The sequence below is a fragment of the Brienomyrus brachyistius genome, chromosome 6 (genome assembly GCF_023856365.1).
Source record: "Brienomyrus brachyistius isolate T26 chromosome 6, BBRACH_0.4, whole genome shotgun sequence".
Lineage (NCBI taxonomy): Eukaryota > Metazoa > Chordata > Actinopteri > Osteoglossiformes > Mormyridae > Brienomyrus > Brienomyrus brachyistius.
Window position 1 is genome coordinate 26,214,993 of NC_064538.1, and position 17,822 is coordinate 26,232,814.

General features: G+C 40.0%; 1 protein-coding gene across 1 annotated transcript in view; it reads left to right on the top strand.

The window, feature by feature from the left end:
* Nucleotides 1-17,125, top strand: part of LOC125745433 (sodium-coupled neutral amino acid transporter 3-like) — a 32,616-nt gene extending 15,491 nt beyond the window's left edge. Inside the window, exons 5-16 of the mRNA XM_049018330.1 lie at nucleotides 719-792; nucleotides 928-1,020; nucleotides 1,441-1,522; nucleotides 5,886-5,968; nucleotides 7,560-7,618; nucleotides 7,785-7,952; nucleotides 8,904-8,983; nucleotides 9,184-9,284; nucleotides 9,758-9,882; nucleotides 10,128-10,272; nucleotides 12,123-12,226; nucleotides 12,431-17,125. Coding sequence (XP_048874287.1) covers nucleotides 719-792; nucleotides 928-1,020; nucleotides 1,441-1,522; nucleotides 5,886-5,968; nucleotides 7,560-7,618; nucleotides 7,785-7,952; nucleotides 8,904-8,983; nucleotides 9,184-9,284; nucleotides 9,758-9,882; nucleotides 10,128-10,272; nucleotides 12,123-12,226; nucleotides 12,431-12,535 — 1,219 coding nt within the window. The 3' untranslated portion in view covers nucleotides 12,536-17,125. The remainder of the gene's footprint in view (nucleotides 1-718; nucleotides 793-927; nucleotides 1,021-1,440; nucleotides 1,523-5,885; nucleotides 5,969-7,559; nucleotides 7,619-7,784; nucleotides 7,953-8,903; nucleotides 8,984-9,183; nucleotides 9,285-9,757; nucleotides 9,883-10,127; nucleotides 10,273-12,122; nucleotides 12,227-12,430) is intronic.
* The last annotated feature ends 697 nt before the right edge of the window (nucleotides 17,126-17,822 follow it).

Consider the following 17,822-nt stretch of genomic DNA (forward strand, 5'->3'; position numbering starts at 1 on the left):
GGAATGTTCATCACCGCCTTCTGGGCTGCCTGCGGGTGGGGGGGATAGTGGGTGTGGTCAGGGGCGGGGTTCTTTGTTACATAACTGCTGCTTGAGTTAGTTCACCTCACCCAGTAAGCATTGACCATTGTCCCACCCACATATAAAAGAACGATCCCATCCATGCAGCCTGTCCACATGCACATTCATCCACACCCACCTTTGTCCACACCCACTTATGCAGCGGACCCTTATCAAACATAATAATGTTACAGAGGGCAGTCTGTGGTACTGGGGGTTAGGACCCATGATTGGAAGGTCTTCACAATCAAGCACAAGCACAATGAAGTGTGGTTAATTATATAATAAGAGTAGTTAGTTATGCTACAGGTTCTGTTAAAGATAGGGTCTGTTATTTGATCACTTGATCTCCTTTTTCTAGTTGTAATGCACTTGAAAAGCATGTATGTCTACATGTTCTGTAGTTTTATTTATTTAATGTTTTGTCACGTGACTCATTTTTCATTATCTCATTTAGTCATGCCTTGCGGCTGTAGCTTCCGAGATATCCAAATATGATTCTTCTCAGCTCAATTTAGATACTTAAGAATCAGCAAAACTTCAGTTGTCTATATTTTTCCAAAGCTTATGTGGTGGCTCTGATTAAAGTGAATAAAATAATAACATGTGTAAATGCCAAACCATGTAATTCTTAAAAATATTTCTGATCTGACTGCAGGTTCCTCCTAAGTGCTGTTGCTGCCCTGTCTTCCTATTCCATTCATTTGATGCTTAAAGCATCTGGAATTGTGGGTAAGTACTCTTTCCTTTGTCTACATAAAGAACAGATCTCGAAGGAAACCGTGGGTGTATTTAGGACAGAGCTGGTAGGTAAGATGTAAAAAAATGCACGCTGTTGCCTGATGTTGCTTGGTGTTTGTCTCCTAGGCATCCGGGCCTATGAACAGCTAGGATTCCGCGCCTTTGGTACTCCTGGCAAGATGGCTGCCGGTATCGCCATTACTCTGCAAAACATTGGAGGTGTGGGTCTGTTGCTTCAACCTAAGTCGACACTTGCTATATTTCTGTTGCTGACAATCAGCAAAATCACACTTTCACACAGTTGCAGTTTAAAAATAAGTATAGAAATGACCCATTGCTTCTTAAAGGGAGAGAGAATGTGTATATTACTTGGCATCATTAACAAATGTACCAGGGAAATGTAAGGTATTGTATGTGTAGAAGTTACAAAATGTATGTATGTATATGTGTATGTATGAGTGAATATATCTATATGTGTGTATAGAAAAATAAAGTTCAGTCATTTATTTAAAGAGATTTGTCAGACCTGTTTGAGCTTCATTTGTCCTGAATATGTTGTAACTGTGTAATTTTTCTCCAATGTTGTTGCTGTTTTTCACTGAAATTATTATTGTTGTCTCGCTTTCCATTCTTACACAGCCATGTCCAGCTACCTGTATATTGTGAAGTCAGAATTTCCCCTTGTTATCCAGGCTTTCCTGAGAGCAGAACCATCAACGGAGTGAGTATCAGCATTTTCATTCATTTGGCAAAATTGCTGCGGACCAAAGTCCCGAACTTCTCTGCCCTAGAAGCCTAGTTGGAACAGAAGCTGAGTTGGATACGTGTTACGGTTATATACCCCGCAGTGGGCCTCTACCTTTGCTGAACATACAGTCCTTTGGCAGAGTCATGTTCCCTACTTAGTGTTGAGAGACTCACTTGGGCAAATGGAGTTGAGGCAGCCGTGAATGCATAGGCTGGTCCCGACATCTGTCATAGCTATTGACGGCTTTATTACTCATATAGGGTTGGTTGCACGTGTCATTGGCCAGTGTTTAGATAATAAAGGAGGAATAGATTTGTATCTTTTGTTCCTAAATATCACTCCAGTATTGTGAAAAATTCCTTTTACACACATACTGATAAAAACTGTAGTTTACTTATCTGTAATTTGTCATGTGAAAATTCAGTTCAGTACTTTCTTATAAACTACTAAACCCAGTATCTGGCCCTGTGACCCATGGACAAGCATTCGTGCATGGCAGTGTCATGGGGGTCAGTGTCCTTGGCCAGTGTCCGGAGGTGAATCTGGGGGTGAGGTGGAAGAACTGTCCGTGAGTGTGATTGGTCGAGCTAGCCTACGGATAACAGGAATGGCTGGCATAGCTCCACTGCTATCCAACCCACATTCATGGTTTTGTTGACAGCCATTCAAAGCCATGGTGCTGTTATGGCCAGTGGCCCAAATCTGTAATGCAGCTTTCACATCCCCAGCCGAGGATTCCGGCACCTGCTCTAAATCTAGGCCAACTCCGGTTCAGAGTGCTGAGCAATAGCATGCTGAATAAGCCTGAAATTCAGCCAATTTTCCAGCCACACACGCACACACATACACACACACACATACACATGTTTGTAAGTATATAATTGTGCGGACATTCATTTCTAGGGCAAAAACTCTAATCACTACATAACATTTGGCCCCACAATATAATATAAACCTAATCCACACACACACACACACACACACACACACACATACGGGCAGTTCTCGCTTTCCAAGCTCCCAATTTATGATTTTATAACCTATCTTATGAGAATTTTCTGCCGCAAAAATTTAATTTGAATTTTTCATAATTAAAAAAAATTTGCCCGTAACCGTGAATTGCACTCGCCACATTTTACTATGGTGCGCGATTTGTACCACTTCGTTTCGCGGCCCAACCTTGGTCCCGTTAATGCATCAGGTTCATTTTATGTACCGTTTCTGATCTCCATCGGCTCAGAACAGGGTATATGAAGAAAAAAACACCCCATCTGTTGAAAATCACAGCGACCAAAACTGACTATGAATGTTAGTTTTAGCGAAGAAATTTTTTTTTGTTTTTCTCGCAGGGTTTTTTGTTTAATGTCATTTCTAATAATCCGTTTCTGTTTCATTTGTGTATTTGGCAAATATTTATGATAAAATTAATACCTCATTTCCCAAACCTCTCCTCAGGGGCACCCGAGCCATTTCATGTATTCCTTAAAGTTAGCCACCAGCTCAATTAATTGATTAATTAAATGTGCCAAATAACTCAATAAGGCATTGTTTAGCTTCACAAGAGGTACAAGTGGTTGAGTGAAAAAATAAATGGATGTATTGGAAGGTAACTGCTAGTACTCGGGTGACTTTAAGCAACATTTTTAAATGGCTAAGCTACCACACTATAGCATGATATTGTGATTTTACACCAACATGAAGATTTTATAAACATTGTTTTTATTAAATTCCTAAGACATTTGCAGTTTTTTTACTTAAAATAAAGTTCTGCAGGCATTTATGGGTTGTGACTTATCTGCGGATTAGAGGCTTTCAGTCTGCTGCAGTTACCTGAATATAAGCCTTATGGAACTTGTGTATCATGTTTTTGGAGGGAGAACTTTGTGGGGAGATCCTGCTGGAGGGCGGCAAGATAATGGCAGCAGTATGACCAGCAGAAAGATAGAACTGCCCGGAGAAATGGGGAAGAACCACTGAACTTTTCCCTCTTTGACCGTAAAATTATACTTTCCTTCTCTTCTGAGTGAAATGCAAAGAAAGGTCAATTATGTGTAACCCAACTGTGTGGGACTAAGCCTCCTTATTTTTAGTGTCTTTGAAGTCGCATGGCAATTACAGCCCCACAATAAATAGAGAAAGGAAGGAGGTGATGCCTGTCTAGTGCCTTATATAAATCAAATATTTTTAGGGTAGCAGGGAATTTTGTGATCCCTAAATTCCATTCCTGCTAAGGTAAGGAGGGTGCATTGATTACAGCATGTTGCTGCACCCACCACATGACAAACCACCTCAGGGATGAGAACCTGAGTACAGCCATGTGGCAGCATGGCTGCCACCACATAAGTCCGAATGGACCAGTGTGAGGTTCTTCTCCAGTGGCTGGAGTGCCAATCTTGCCACCAGCCCCCAAGTTATTCCCTGTAAGTTGGAGGAGCTCCTTATAGGGCTGGTTGTGGATTAACATCATACCCAGGACAAAGCAGTTGCAGGTTAAGGGCCTTATTCAAGGGCCCAACGGAGTAGGACCACTGCTGGCATTCTCGGGATTTGAACCAACAAGCTTCCAATTGCTGGCACAGATCCCTAGCCTCAGAGTCACCACTCAAAAACTTTTTTTCATGAATATTTCTATGGTGTGTATTTTGTGAAAATAATCTGCATTTTAATAACATTTCAGGTAATGCAGGTTGCATTGAATTTTTGTCTGGATTCCACTTTTAGGGAGAGAGCCCTAATACAGGAGACAAAGGCTGATTGCTTCACTCAACGTGATGATATTCCTCAAAAGCAGATTGTAGGCCTTGCTTTCGTCAAAATGGCACACAGATCCATCCAATGAGGAATATTTTTGCTCAGGGGGATGAAGAAAGTGGAAGGAAGGGCAGTGAAGTCTATGAATGTGGTCTCAGCTCAGCTCAGAACAAAACACTGCTTTATATCATTAATAACATTAGGTGGATGAAGGGGACATGCCATCTCACTTTGCCATCTTCATGCCCTCCACTGTCTTACACATACTTTTTACAACCAGGAAACATATTCATGCATTTCTTTTCTTATTATGCTAACAACCCAGGTGCTTTTGTTGACACATTAAAAAGCTTATTGAAGCTTAGCAGGTCAGAAGTAATCCATCCATCCTCTGAAACTGTTTAATCCCAACTGGGGTTGTGGGGGGGATGGGAGCCTATCCCAGGAACAATGGGCACAGGTGGGAACCAACCCTGGGTAGTCACCAACACACCACCGGCTGCACACGCTCACAGGGACAATTTAGACTCACCAATCAACCTATCCTGCACACTTTGGGGGGAAACCGGAGCCCCTGGCGAAAGCCCACATGAACACATGGAGAGAGTGTGAACTCCACATAGAAAGTACCTGGGACTGAACCCAGAACCTTTTTGCTGCGAGGCAGCAGCGCAAACCACTGCACCACTGCACCGCCCCTGTCAAAGTAATGACTGAGGAAATTAATAAGATTTTTCTTGGCCACAAATGAGTAAGATTTGTCCTGGTGATACATTTATTGGCAAAAGATCATGTTTCCTTTGTTAAATGCGCAGCCGAAGTTGGTTGACAGCTAAACGTTTTATTTTGCGAAAGCAGCATGTCTTGTGGATTGGTCAATGAATTGGATCTGAATAAGAATGACTTTAAGTAGAAATTAATACTGGGAACAACACCATGCAGAGTGGCAAAACGTCCCAGTTGTTTAGAAGAGGTCAGCTTATACATGTGTGTATAACTTTAAATGCATTTGGTATTTTGGTGTGACAAATACTTTTCCTCTTATGGCTGGCCTGATATAGCCAGGCAGCATGGCCCTGTGCGTTTTCTGCTGCCGGTGTGCCTGTCTGCGAGTGCCAGACGCAGTGAGCTAGTCTAAAATTAGCGCCCCGTCACCCAGTCATGCTCTTCACATGTTCTGTTGCTACCTCCTGTGGTTTGTCATGCTCTCTTCACGTGGCTTAAGAGGGTGAGAATGAGGGTTATACTGTGGGTTATAAGCCTTGGCTGTCAAAATCACAACAAACTTGTGGAAAGCAGCCAGCCAGAGTTGTTGCTTCTCGCTACTGCTTCAAAGTGACACATTTATCACAGAGGTTATGTGAGAGAATTATTCATACTATCTAAACATGCTTCTAAATGACATCTGTTATAGCAAAAGCCACTGTTCTCTATGGGATAAAGAAAAACTTGCAGCAGCTGTTTTGAAGTAACAATCACTGATCTGGGATTTTGATGCTGTCAGCTTCCTGTCTACATACCACCTGTGTAAAAAAGAAAGTAAAATGACTCATCATGGCTTCCTTTTACTGTCTCACTGTTTCAGAGTGTGGTACCTGAATGGTAATTACCTTGTGGTTTTGGTGTCAGCCAGCATCATTCTGCCCCTGGCCCTGATGAAGCAGCTGGGTAAGTGGCTCTTTCATGCCCGTACCACTTCCTCCTTACCCTTTACCTTACCATTCATTATTGTAGAGTGGTGGCAACATCCAGGGATTTTTGTCCCCTAAGTGAGACTTGTGCCACATTTGAAACGTTTGCTCATATTATCATAAGAATGAAATATATAGATTCTTTCCTCCTAATGCTTTAGGAGTTTACAAATATGTATATATATATACATTCTCAACCATATATTTGATCACCCACAAAAACATGATAATATAACATTTGTATGCTTTTAATTGGGTTTTAATATTCTTTGATGGCACATTCAGTATATACATTTTACTCTGATTGTTGGTCCCAGTGTATTTGGGTTTTGTCTTCTTTTGTTAAGTGAGGATTTAAAGCAACATCACTGAAACTCAATTGCAGTTTCCCCATATACCCCATATACTGCTTCCTGGTAGTTCTGTCAAACCCCTTAAGGCAGATGCAGTGAGCAGTTATGCAAGCACCCTGAATGTAGAGAAAATGGCTGACAGCAATAGTCAGGTACTATGAGGTAGAAAGAATTGGTCAACTAAGAGCATCTCCTTGGCACGCTGGCAAGCAGGTTAATCTCAAAGAGTTTTCTCCCGTTGCTCTCTTTTAACCAAAAGAATTTTGGTAACCTGACGCTTGAACTTGTTTGGTAATTCTTGAGGTCAGTTGTTCTGTCTACTGTTGTCATGCTACTCAAATACATACCAAATAATATTGGCAGGTCTAGTATATGCAATCCGCAAAACATTAAATGGCAGTTTCTCTATTAGCACCACACCGTTGGGATCTTTGCTGGTCATACTCTTTTATATGGCTATTTAATGTGCATACAATCATCATACACACTTTTCAGTGACCTTAATGAATATTTTTTACTGTCTCTCTTGCTCCACCAGTGATGTGCCAAAATTCCAGGAACAATGCAAAAACTGTAGAAGTTTCTTCCTAAAGTTAATTTCTGTGACCAGACTTGCCTGCACAACATGCAAATATTTTTATTCTTGTAGTATTCCTAAATATGTTTCTAGGTGTCAGGGATATCTAGAACTTTTGCTCTCAATATTTAAAACACAGAAATGTAATTACTATTACATTGTTTAATGTCTGTTGTTAAATATATTAATATTACATATGTTAATATTAAAGAAATATTATTATATTATGAATTGTTCCTTCAGACCTAAAGCTGTGATAGTTAATTAGTAAATTATTGACAGGAAGCTCTTCTCTGATAAATTGCCATTGACAGTAGCTCTGCAGAAAGTCTTCAGAATCACGATCCTTGTCACTTGACTATTGTCAGAGTGAAAAATCAAGAACACTCAGAGTCACACAGTTCAGCTGCAAGAGATGTTAAGGTGTTATTGTTATCGGTTTTTGTTTGTAGAGTGAAATATATCACCTGCTTGACTTAAAACATTTTTCAGTGTTCTTAAAAAGTAAAAGGTATTAGGAAGTCTACAATACCTATTAGACTACAGTGTTGTGTGCCTGCATATGTTTCACTTGCCTTAGATGAAGAGGGTTGTTAGCCTAATACTGAGTAACTTCCCTGTGATGTTTTAACATTCAGGCTATTTGGGCTACACCAGCGGGTTCTCCCTCACTTGTATGGTATTCTTCCTCATCTCGGTAAGTTATCACATGAACACACATGATTATAACCATATCGATCCGCTTTCTAAACAAAAATCGGATCTATATGCTTATTTTATTCATTGAAATAAAGGCACGAGGGGGTTCTAGGCTATATGATTATTCTAGGCTATATGATTCACCCCATTTTTTTGTTCTGTAGGTCATCTACAAAAAGTTTCAGATTCCTTGTCCGTTTGATGACTACTCAAGCAACAGCACGGTAGTGCTCCTTCATTCCAATAGCTCTGAGGCTTCTGTTGGATATCGCCTTGGCCATGTCGAAGATGACTCCCACTGCAGCCCTCGCATGTTCACTGTCAATTCACAGGTAGTGCAAAGTGCAGATGCATTAGCAGTGCTGCTCAACTGCTTCTTTGAATGTTCTATCCGCATTTTTACCCATCACCTCTAGACTTTTAGATTTCTTGTTCTATGGTATGGACTGTAAAGCGCTTTGGACTTTTTAGGAAAGTGATTGACTTTAATCCAGGTACTAGGGCTACCATTATAATTCTTGTCGATAAATCTAGCACTACAAATTTCATGCTTATAATAACATTGTAATTTTGTATTATTATTATTATTATCAAGCCAATGTCAGGCCCTGCTGAATATGCAGACAGCATTCCTCCAGAACATTCTACCTTCAATCCAAGTCTTTAGGCTTCCTGAAGGCATGTTCATTGTTGTGATCAGTGAGTCCAGTGATTACTGTATGTTGTTGGACATCCTCTTCCTGGTTGACTTTCAACTTTGTTGAATGTCCAAAATAGCTCAGTTAGGTCAGTTGTCTGTAGTCTTCCTAAACGTCTTTACAGCCCCAAAATTCTAAGGTACCAGTTCCCTTTCTGTCCTACTTTTTCATTGTTCAGATTCAACATGCACAGTCACAGAAAAAGCCATATTCTGAACAATAATTATATTGGTTCTTAGAAATATATGAACGCCTTTCTCTTGGTCCCTTGTCACAACTCTGCCAGCCGCTAGTCTGTGACATACTGTATTAATTAACTGCTGGATCTTTTGTTGTTCAGAATCAGAATACTTTTATTGTCCCAGAGGAGATTGTTTGTAGCTACAGACTACATAGTACACAGGTACACAAAAGACAAAAATAGAAGGCCACAATACCACATACAGCAGTTTCGATATAAGTATAAAATGATGACTGTTCCTTGGAGGGCAAAGTTGTCTGTAACTTCCATGTGTATTAGTTAATTGTGCATTTTAGGTGGTTGACTGGACTCCTGATGCTGTTTTTTTTTTTCTTTTTTATTAGACAGCGTACACCATCCCAATCCTGGCCTTTGCTTTCGTATGCCACCCAGAGGTGCTGCCCATCTATACTGAACTGCGCAAGTACGTCTGATTTTTCCTGCATATATGCTGCCCAGGTGCCGGATGTAACACATTCCGGCACTAAAAATGCCCTGCGAACCTATGCTTATATGTATTCCAAACTTGTAAAAAACTATAAATGCAAACATGTGCTGGGAGTGATGCAAGGAAAGGCTAAGAGTGTGGTGTATTGATGGTGATATTTGACCCATCTATTTCAGCCCTTCCAAGAGAAGGATGCAGCACGTCTCCAACGTCTCCATTCTGATCATGTACACTATGTACTTCCTTGCTGCTCTGTTTGGATACCTGACCTTCTATGGTGAGGCCGCCAGAGTCACTAAGTGATTTTCACACCTCCTCTCCTCTGCATGTTGATGTTTTGGGCATTCTCTGCTTCTTGATTTGTATTCTTAGGATTAAGCCTTATGAAAAAGAAACATGATCTGGGTAGCTGTTCGTATGAAAGACTGTATAATATTACCAATGGTTTAATGAAACGTCTTTTAGGTCATTTAAACATGAAGGAGAAAGTTATGTAATGATGCCCCCTGTAGATCATTGTGTAGTATTACAAGTGATTTCCACTCCTACTGCTGTAATAGGGTGGATAAATCTGATTCACAACACAGGAAACAAACACAAGTTTGTTTTTGTGTCTTTAATTGCACTGAATCATGAGAATGTCCATAGTCAGCAGGCTTGAAGTCAGCCCATGCTGACATATATGCAGAGACACTCGTTCTTCCAGCACGTGTCTGTGCTGCAACATCTCACTCATGCCTCTTCCCCCAGACAAAGTGGAGGCAGAGCTGCTGCATACCTACAGCAGGATCGACCCCTATGACACCCTGATCCTGTGTGTGCGTGTGGCTGTGCTCACCGCAGTCACACTCACCGTGCCCATCGTGCTCTTTCCTGTGAGTGGCCCGCTCCCTGCAAGGTCCCACTGAAATCCACGCCCTAATCTGCTCTTTGATCCTCCACTCTGATTTATCTCCTGTCAGTGAGGTGTTAGTAACTTGCCCTTAGATGGGTTTAAATATTCTCTCTTTCTCAATCGGCATTAAGCAGTTTAACTCTACTTTGGAGCAGAGTAACATTCTGACTGGCCATTAAAATGTGATGATAAGGGCCACCATTTCCATTTTTCCCCCCCCTCCAGGTGCGACGGGCCATCCAGGAAATGCTGTTCCCCAACAAGTGCTTTAACTGGCTAAGGCACATTTCCATTGCCTTCATCTTACTCACCTTCATCAACATGCTGGTCATCTTCGCTCCTGACATCCTTGGCATTTTTGGCATCATCGGTGAGTGCATTCATTACCAGAGTAGCGCTTGCCCATATTTCTGCATCACTATCAGCCCTTATGGAGGTTATTTCAAGTGTGTTTCAGACGTGTTTAGTTCCCACCTACTACGTTATAGTTCTTTGAATTGGATAAACATAATGGAAGTATTTTATCGATATAAATTCTATTGTTCAGTAACATATATATATATATATATATATATATATATATATATATATATATATACACACACACACACACACACACACCCTCTTTAAGCTGACTTATAAGCATGAGTATTAGTCCATTCATCCAACTTCCTGCTGCATCTCCCAGGCAGCACAGGGCAGAACCCGGATGGCATGCTGGTTCATGGCAGGGCACCGACACACATTTTTCATTAAATGTTATCAAATTAGAGACACTGTTTACCCTGGAGGAAACGCTGTAGGGAGAACATGCAAACTCCACACAAAATAGCAGAGACGGGACTGAAATCCACAACCTAGAGGTGTGCGGCAGCAGTGATACCCACTGATTAAACATTAACATTTCTATTATTTCTAATATCCATATATCTTAGGGGTGTTCCACAAAGCGAGATTTCTCGTTTAACACTTAAGCTAGAAGTCATGACTGTCCAATAGGAATGCTCCTACCTTTAAGTCTTATTGGACAATCATGACTTCTAGCTTAAGTTAACCCAGCTGTCTGAGATGTCCTCCTTTGTGGAATACCCCCCCGGGGGTCTCATTGTGTGTTTTGTTTATATAAAAAAATCTATACAAAGGAAGACATTGCAAAGTCATTTCTCCAAGACACAGTATCCAGCTCTCAAATGTTATAGCTATCTTGCTGGATGGACAGAAGAAAGTTTCCAAACCTCTCCTCAGGGGCATCTCAGCCATTCCATGTATACGTTAAATTTCACCACCAGCTCAGTTGATTAATGAATTGATTTAATTAATTGTATAACTCAATGAGGTATGTATTAGCCATACATGGTATGCTAGGGGTTAAATCAAAAAATAGATGTGTATATTGGACAGTTGCTGAGATTTTAAAAGGGCCAAGCTAACACACTTTGACAGACATAATATCATACTTTTGCACCAATATGTAGATCATTTAAACATTATTTTCTTAGACTGTTAAAGATTTTTGTACAATACTATATGTCATAGTATTTTTAGACATATTCTCTGCAGGAAATTAAATTTCAATTTCTTTATTCTGGTGGCTGGGAAAATTATGTATTTTTTCCAGTAAAAACAGTCTGTGTAATACTTTCTTATCTGGAATTAATAATAATTCAACAGCCTCCCAAAGCTCCTCAGGATTTTCAGAGACCATGTTGAATGTTTTTTTTCTTTTCAGTCACCTTCACCCTTGTTTTCATGGTGCCACACTTGAACTGGCCTTGTCCCATTAACGGAAAAAGACCATTTGTTTAACCAGTTCTTGCTAACAGACAGATAACGTGGCAGACATAAGTCAATAATTTGCACTACTTGTAAACATCACCTCACGTTCTGCAAACATACCGGGAAGCTGTATAATGGATTGGGGAGGATAGAATTTGCTGGATAGATGTTGTTGCTTTGAATCCAGGGTGCCTCTGAGATAGCATACGTGTCTGGGCCTGTTGTCCCAGTTTACTGTCCTCTGTGGGTTGTTTGTTTATAATTGTCGTCCAGGAAATTGACCCTTGTACTTATATATCAACAAAAGCCTTCCAGTTTTCAAGTAAACACTAAGTCCCTTTTCCAGCAGGACATCCAATAACTATACCTAGCATACTGCATTAACATAATTTTTGTGGGGCAAAGATCTCAGTGACAGATCATCTGTTTGTCGTCCATCTTCAGGTGCCACATCCGCTCCATGCCTCATCTTCATCTTCCCTGCAATCTTCTACATCCGCATCGTGCCCAAGGATGAGGAGCCAATGCGCTCTACCCCCAAAATTATGGTGAGCGTCTGCTACTATCACTCCCTGTGTCACACTGTGCATCTTCCCATACCCTTAGCATCATTAAGTCTATGTACTCTTTGGAGATATGTGGTCTCTCTAAATATGATCTCAGACTTTGCTATTCAGGGTAGTGAAAATATCCACATTAGACTTAGTTTGAAGAATCAATATGACTTCCCTTATCCTGCTTTTTATCTCCAGGCTGCCTGTTTCGCCACTCTTGGATTCCTCTTCATGGTGATGAGCTTGAGCTTCATCATCATCGATTGGACAACGGGGAGCAGCAATGCCAGCCGTGGCCACTAGGTTCTGCCTCCATGTGTGTGCGTGTGCGTATGTTTGCATGTGTTTACGAGGGCAGACACGGAGTGCGCTGGCGAACATCTTTTTCGACTGCTTATCGTTTATTTCAAAGAAGCACTATTCCCTCCAAATGCCGGCCAGGCCGCTATGAAGCACCGCTTGGCCAGTGGAGAAGAGTCCTGGCAGCTTTAGCTGTTTTCGCTGAAATAGCACTTATCTAACCCCTTAGATTTTGTGTTTTTTAATTGGTTTATTTTAAAGAGCATTATAAACATTATTAAGAAATGTAGTTCAGACTGAAGCTGGCTTGCAGAAACCCACGGATATGCATACACGCATACGCACACATGCATCTTTTCCTCACCTACCATCCCTGGACCTTATAAATGATAGATTGTACTGTACAAAAACACAGATGGAGGCTAATGGGTTTTGAAATGCTGGAGCATACGTATAAGAGGAAAGACATGTAGTATTTTGTATATTAAAGCTATAATGACATGCTATGTTGTAATTAGGACTTGAGAATTGTAGTGTGCAATAGTGTGGAATGGAAGTCACTGGAGAGAAGGGATGATGCAGCAGGTCTGCAGCTGCTGGCCGCCCTCGGCTCACAGGGCTGCTGCTCCAAGCTCAGGCTGGGCCTGGTGCTCTCATACACTTTTTGACTCTCCCTCTTGGATAAATATTCGGAGTAATGCAACACGGCTTCAACCAAATATGGCAGTAGTGAGATGACTGTATTTCATTATGTGCATAATTACAGTATTCTTACGGCAGGAGGTAACACGAAAGAGGACATTGCAGCATGACTGGTATTTTAGAGTGAAGGATTTCAACTCTTATTTAACCAGGGACACGCAAATAGACAACCCCCTAGCATTAAGGTATTTGTGACTAAATGACTGCTAAGTAAGAACTCCGGACTGGAAGGGGAGCAGCAAACCTCGTACAAAGGCTCTGCGGGCCCCCAGGAGGTCATAGACCCAAGGTTGCAAACCACTGTTTTTGAGTGAGTAGAGTGTGTTTTTAGTGTGACTGAGTGGGCTGCAGATGACTCGTTAAATGGCATGTAGCTGTTTTCACTCTAGCAGGATTTTGATCCTTCTTTAAAGGCAGGATTCTCTTTGAGCAGTTCAACAACACCAAATTGAAGAAATAAGCTTGTAGGTCATTCATCTTCAAAAATTTCCACTTGATTGTTTTCTAGAGAAGCACATAAGAGCAAAAGACAGTTATTGAAATATAAAGAATAACATGCTTCTTGTTGGGAGAAACAAAAGATATCAAAGTAAAAATAAGATAGTGTCTATGCACCAGGGTTGGTGTAGTGGGCAAGTTCATCCATCCATCCATTCATTTTCCAAACCGCTTATCCTACTGGGTTGCGGGGGGTCCGGAGCCTATTGGGCAAGTTCAATAAAAGACAATATTAATACTCTAGAAATCAAGGCAAAAGTGAAAAGGGCCAGTAAAGTGGTGGTATGTGGCTCTGAGAGTCAGGGGTCTATGACAATGACATTCACTATCACTAGAAAATGGACAGAGTACATATATGCATAAGTAACATCTAACCAGCTGAACTTTGCTAGTTTGCATGCGGATCTCAACAAAAACATAGATGAATTGAACTTTTTGGTAACATTTTATGTGAGGGGGCACAAATAACGTAGTAGTAAATCCTTACTTAAGGCATTAGTTAACCAGAACCTAAGTGTTAGTTACATGCTGATCCCACGTTCATTCATCATTAATAAATCATAACAGTTTGCATATTTCATGATTAGTTCTTGAGTAGTAACTGAGTAACTAAGTTATTTTTGCCCCCTCAAGCAAAGTGTTTCCAGTTTTTTAAATTATTTTCAAGGCATTTAATATAACAGTCAATAATTTATACATTTGTTCGCAAGAGACATAATCAATGGATAAAACGTAAGATTTCACTTATTCAGCAAATAGCTCCTGTGCTGACTGTTGATTAATTTCAGCTAAACTACTGGTGCATCCTCTTGGCTATGGACTGCAGGTACCTGCTCCATTGTCTATTACCCAGCAGTATGTTATATAATAATAAGCATAAGTTCAGCCAGGTAAGGGAAGCGACAGACCAGCAGTAATGACAAAACAAAAACAAAGGAAATGCATATAAATAATCTAGCAGCAGCAGGCTGGCCAAAGGTAAATGGGTGAAAAGTACTTTGCTTTTTCAAGACGGTCATTAGAAGGATTGTTGTGATCCTTTTGCATACTGTGTAAAAATAAGCAAAACATTATTAGCATTTTTAGTTAAACACATACAAATATAACCACTACCTAGCTGTGGTCTGCATACACCTTTACTCTTTTATTATCTTTACGTAAAAACATTTTGTTTGTTGAAACAAACCATTTCACCAGTAACATGTCTGAATTTAGAGGACACACATAACCACTGTAATCCATCCATTTTCCAAACCGCTTATCCTACTGGGCCGCGGGGGGTCCGGAGCCTATCCCGGAAGCAATGGGCACGAGGCAGGGAACAACCCAGGATGGGGGGCCAGCCCATCGCAGGGCACACTCACACACCATTCACTCACACATGCACACCTATGGGCAATTTAGCAAGTCCAATTAGCTTCAGCGTGTCTTTGGACCGGAGTACCCGGAGGAAACCCCACGACGACATGGGGAGAACATGCAAACTCCACAGGCATGTAACCCAGGTGGAGACTCGAACCCGGGTCCCAGAGGTGTGAGGCAACAGTGCTAACCACTGCACCACCATGCCGCCCCATCACTGTAATACTTCCAGAAATATTTTATTATTAAATCATTTTCAGTTATGAAACATAATTGTGTTCCATTTCAAGTCTGGAAATTAATCTTCACAAGTCCAAATTCCTGGTAATAAGAACTGAATTTCCATTTTGGCTTTTTTCCCCACCCGTTTAAACCACTATTGAATGCCACTTACTGAAAATATCCTTCACTCAAAACAACACAATACAGCACAGGAATGAATGACTGCTGCCTATCGATAGCTGAGGAATGCATGGTCAAGGATAAAAGTTATATATGATAATGAAACAGGGTTTATTTGTATCCTAGTTTCTGCAGTTATATGATTAAGTGTAATGACCTACTTATGTAATCATATATGACTGCTATAGAAAGTTCCTAATACGACAGCATCCAAGTACTTGCATTTATATGGTCAGAGTAAATTATTTTAACAGTAGTTGAACTTCCATAAACCAGTAACATATTAATTTATAAGCTTCCTTGGTTGGGGACATGGAGAACTGGGAGACTGAAAAAAATGTATGAAATCACAAGGTTCATGTATAAAGTAAAGATGCTATTGCTTTACCTACTATTTAGGCTTTGCTCTTGAGTCTATAAACTGATTTCTATGCTTAGAGCTGTGTAATACAAATGCTGTTTTCTATTTCATTATTTTATTGAATTTTTTTTCAACAATTAAATGGAAGTCCCTTCCTCCTTTGTGTTCAATAATTGAACTTAATTGATGGGCTTTTGTGTATGTTTCCATCTGTACAGGTTTATTACTGCAAAACATGTTCCTCTTTTTTGAAAAAGCACGCGTCCGCACATTTTAGTGAGCTATTTCAGGTTGCTGTGTCTGGCTTATGCTGCCACTTATTTATGCTGACTGCAGAGCACCGATAATTCTGTTCTTAAGTTCACAAAAAATTTGGAGCTTGTTTCTTTTGTGCTTCAGCTATAATGGCTGCTTGGGGCATCTTAGTGACCCTGACCTATCAGAATTGCATATCTAAAACAGAGGGAGACCTATTTGTATCGGCTGTCCGTCCAAAAGTTTGGCTCAAGACTAATAAATTCGGATTTTATATTTTATTTCCTTCTTTAGACAAGTGGTACATTCTGTGTTAGAGCGGAATTTTGAAAGGTCACAGCAGAAATGTACCACTTCTGCCTACCGTGCTATTCATGTAATGGTAATAATGAGAGACACCCATATTATGAAAGTACACAGTAACTTTACACTTACAGGTCCCACTTAAAATCACACATTTTCCATAAAACATATTTTCTCAGTTATTTGTGGATATTTATAAATAACTAAAAACTTTATTTATTCATCTTATTCTACCAAGTTCTGTGAGCAGTGATTTTAAGAAAGAGGAAGAACTGTCAAAATGCCATTTCCCTATTATTATTGGACACAGTGGTTTTGTACACAATAATAAACTTTTGCTATATGCAGTACGGCCCAAAGTTCTCACTCTAGCATTTGAGCACCATCCCCAGGAGCTGTGAGGAAACTATTCTATTCTATTCTATTCTATTCTAATTGACTGGACACTAGAAACTGGATACCTGTTAATAATACGCTACTCATGAATTACTTTTCTTTGGCAATGGCTGTTTTCTTGATCATAAAATGAGTGGTAATAAAAATAAATGTATGATTTTTGGCATTTTTTTTGGTATATTAGGCAACATTTATATACGATGTATATAAAAGTAAACCATTTATATTCATTGATGCATATCCAGCTTGTATAGTGTAAATAGTAAAAAGTTTTAGTTTGACAATAAAAACAAATGTGATCATTTGTAAATGTGTTTCATTTTCGTCTTGCCTATTATTTCTTTGAATAAATTGTATTTCACACTGGACTTGGTGAAGGCAGTCTTAGATATTACATATCTTTGTCATTTACATTTTTTCCACATCACTTTACACAAGAACTCCCAAATTCATCCTTGGAACTTTTTTTGACTGTAAAGGTCAAATTTATGTGCATATTTAGAATTAGTCTTAAAAAATAAATATCATGCTGTTAAATATACTAGTAAATCTAAAATATTATCTACTCAAACTACTGGTATCCAAAGTATTTCCCTGCCTTCTCCCCTGTTCATCCTGCCATATAAAATCCAGGCTGTAATAAACGTGGATGGATGGATGGTCGGTCTACTCAAACTGTTATCTTCGGCTGTTCCTGAAAAAGTACAACACAAGATGGCGCAATTTTATTCAAAACAGAAGACCAGATAATCATTTTAAACATGCATGCATTCGACTTCTTGCTACTTATGTGTCGCGCTATTGCTGGAGCGTAGCCCAGGCAGCATGAGGCACAAGGCAGGAGTACACCCTCACCAAACAAATGGCAAACATGTCCATTCAACGACCAAATGATATCCGTTCGTATTAGATACATTTGTGAATGTCACAATTCAAAGTATATAGTCTAACGCAGCAACAGTTTTATATGGGACTTAATTGATGATTTAAATGTATACTCCAAACAGCCCA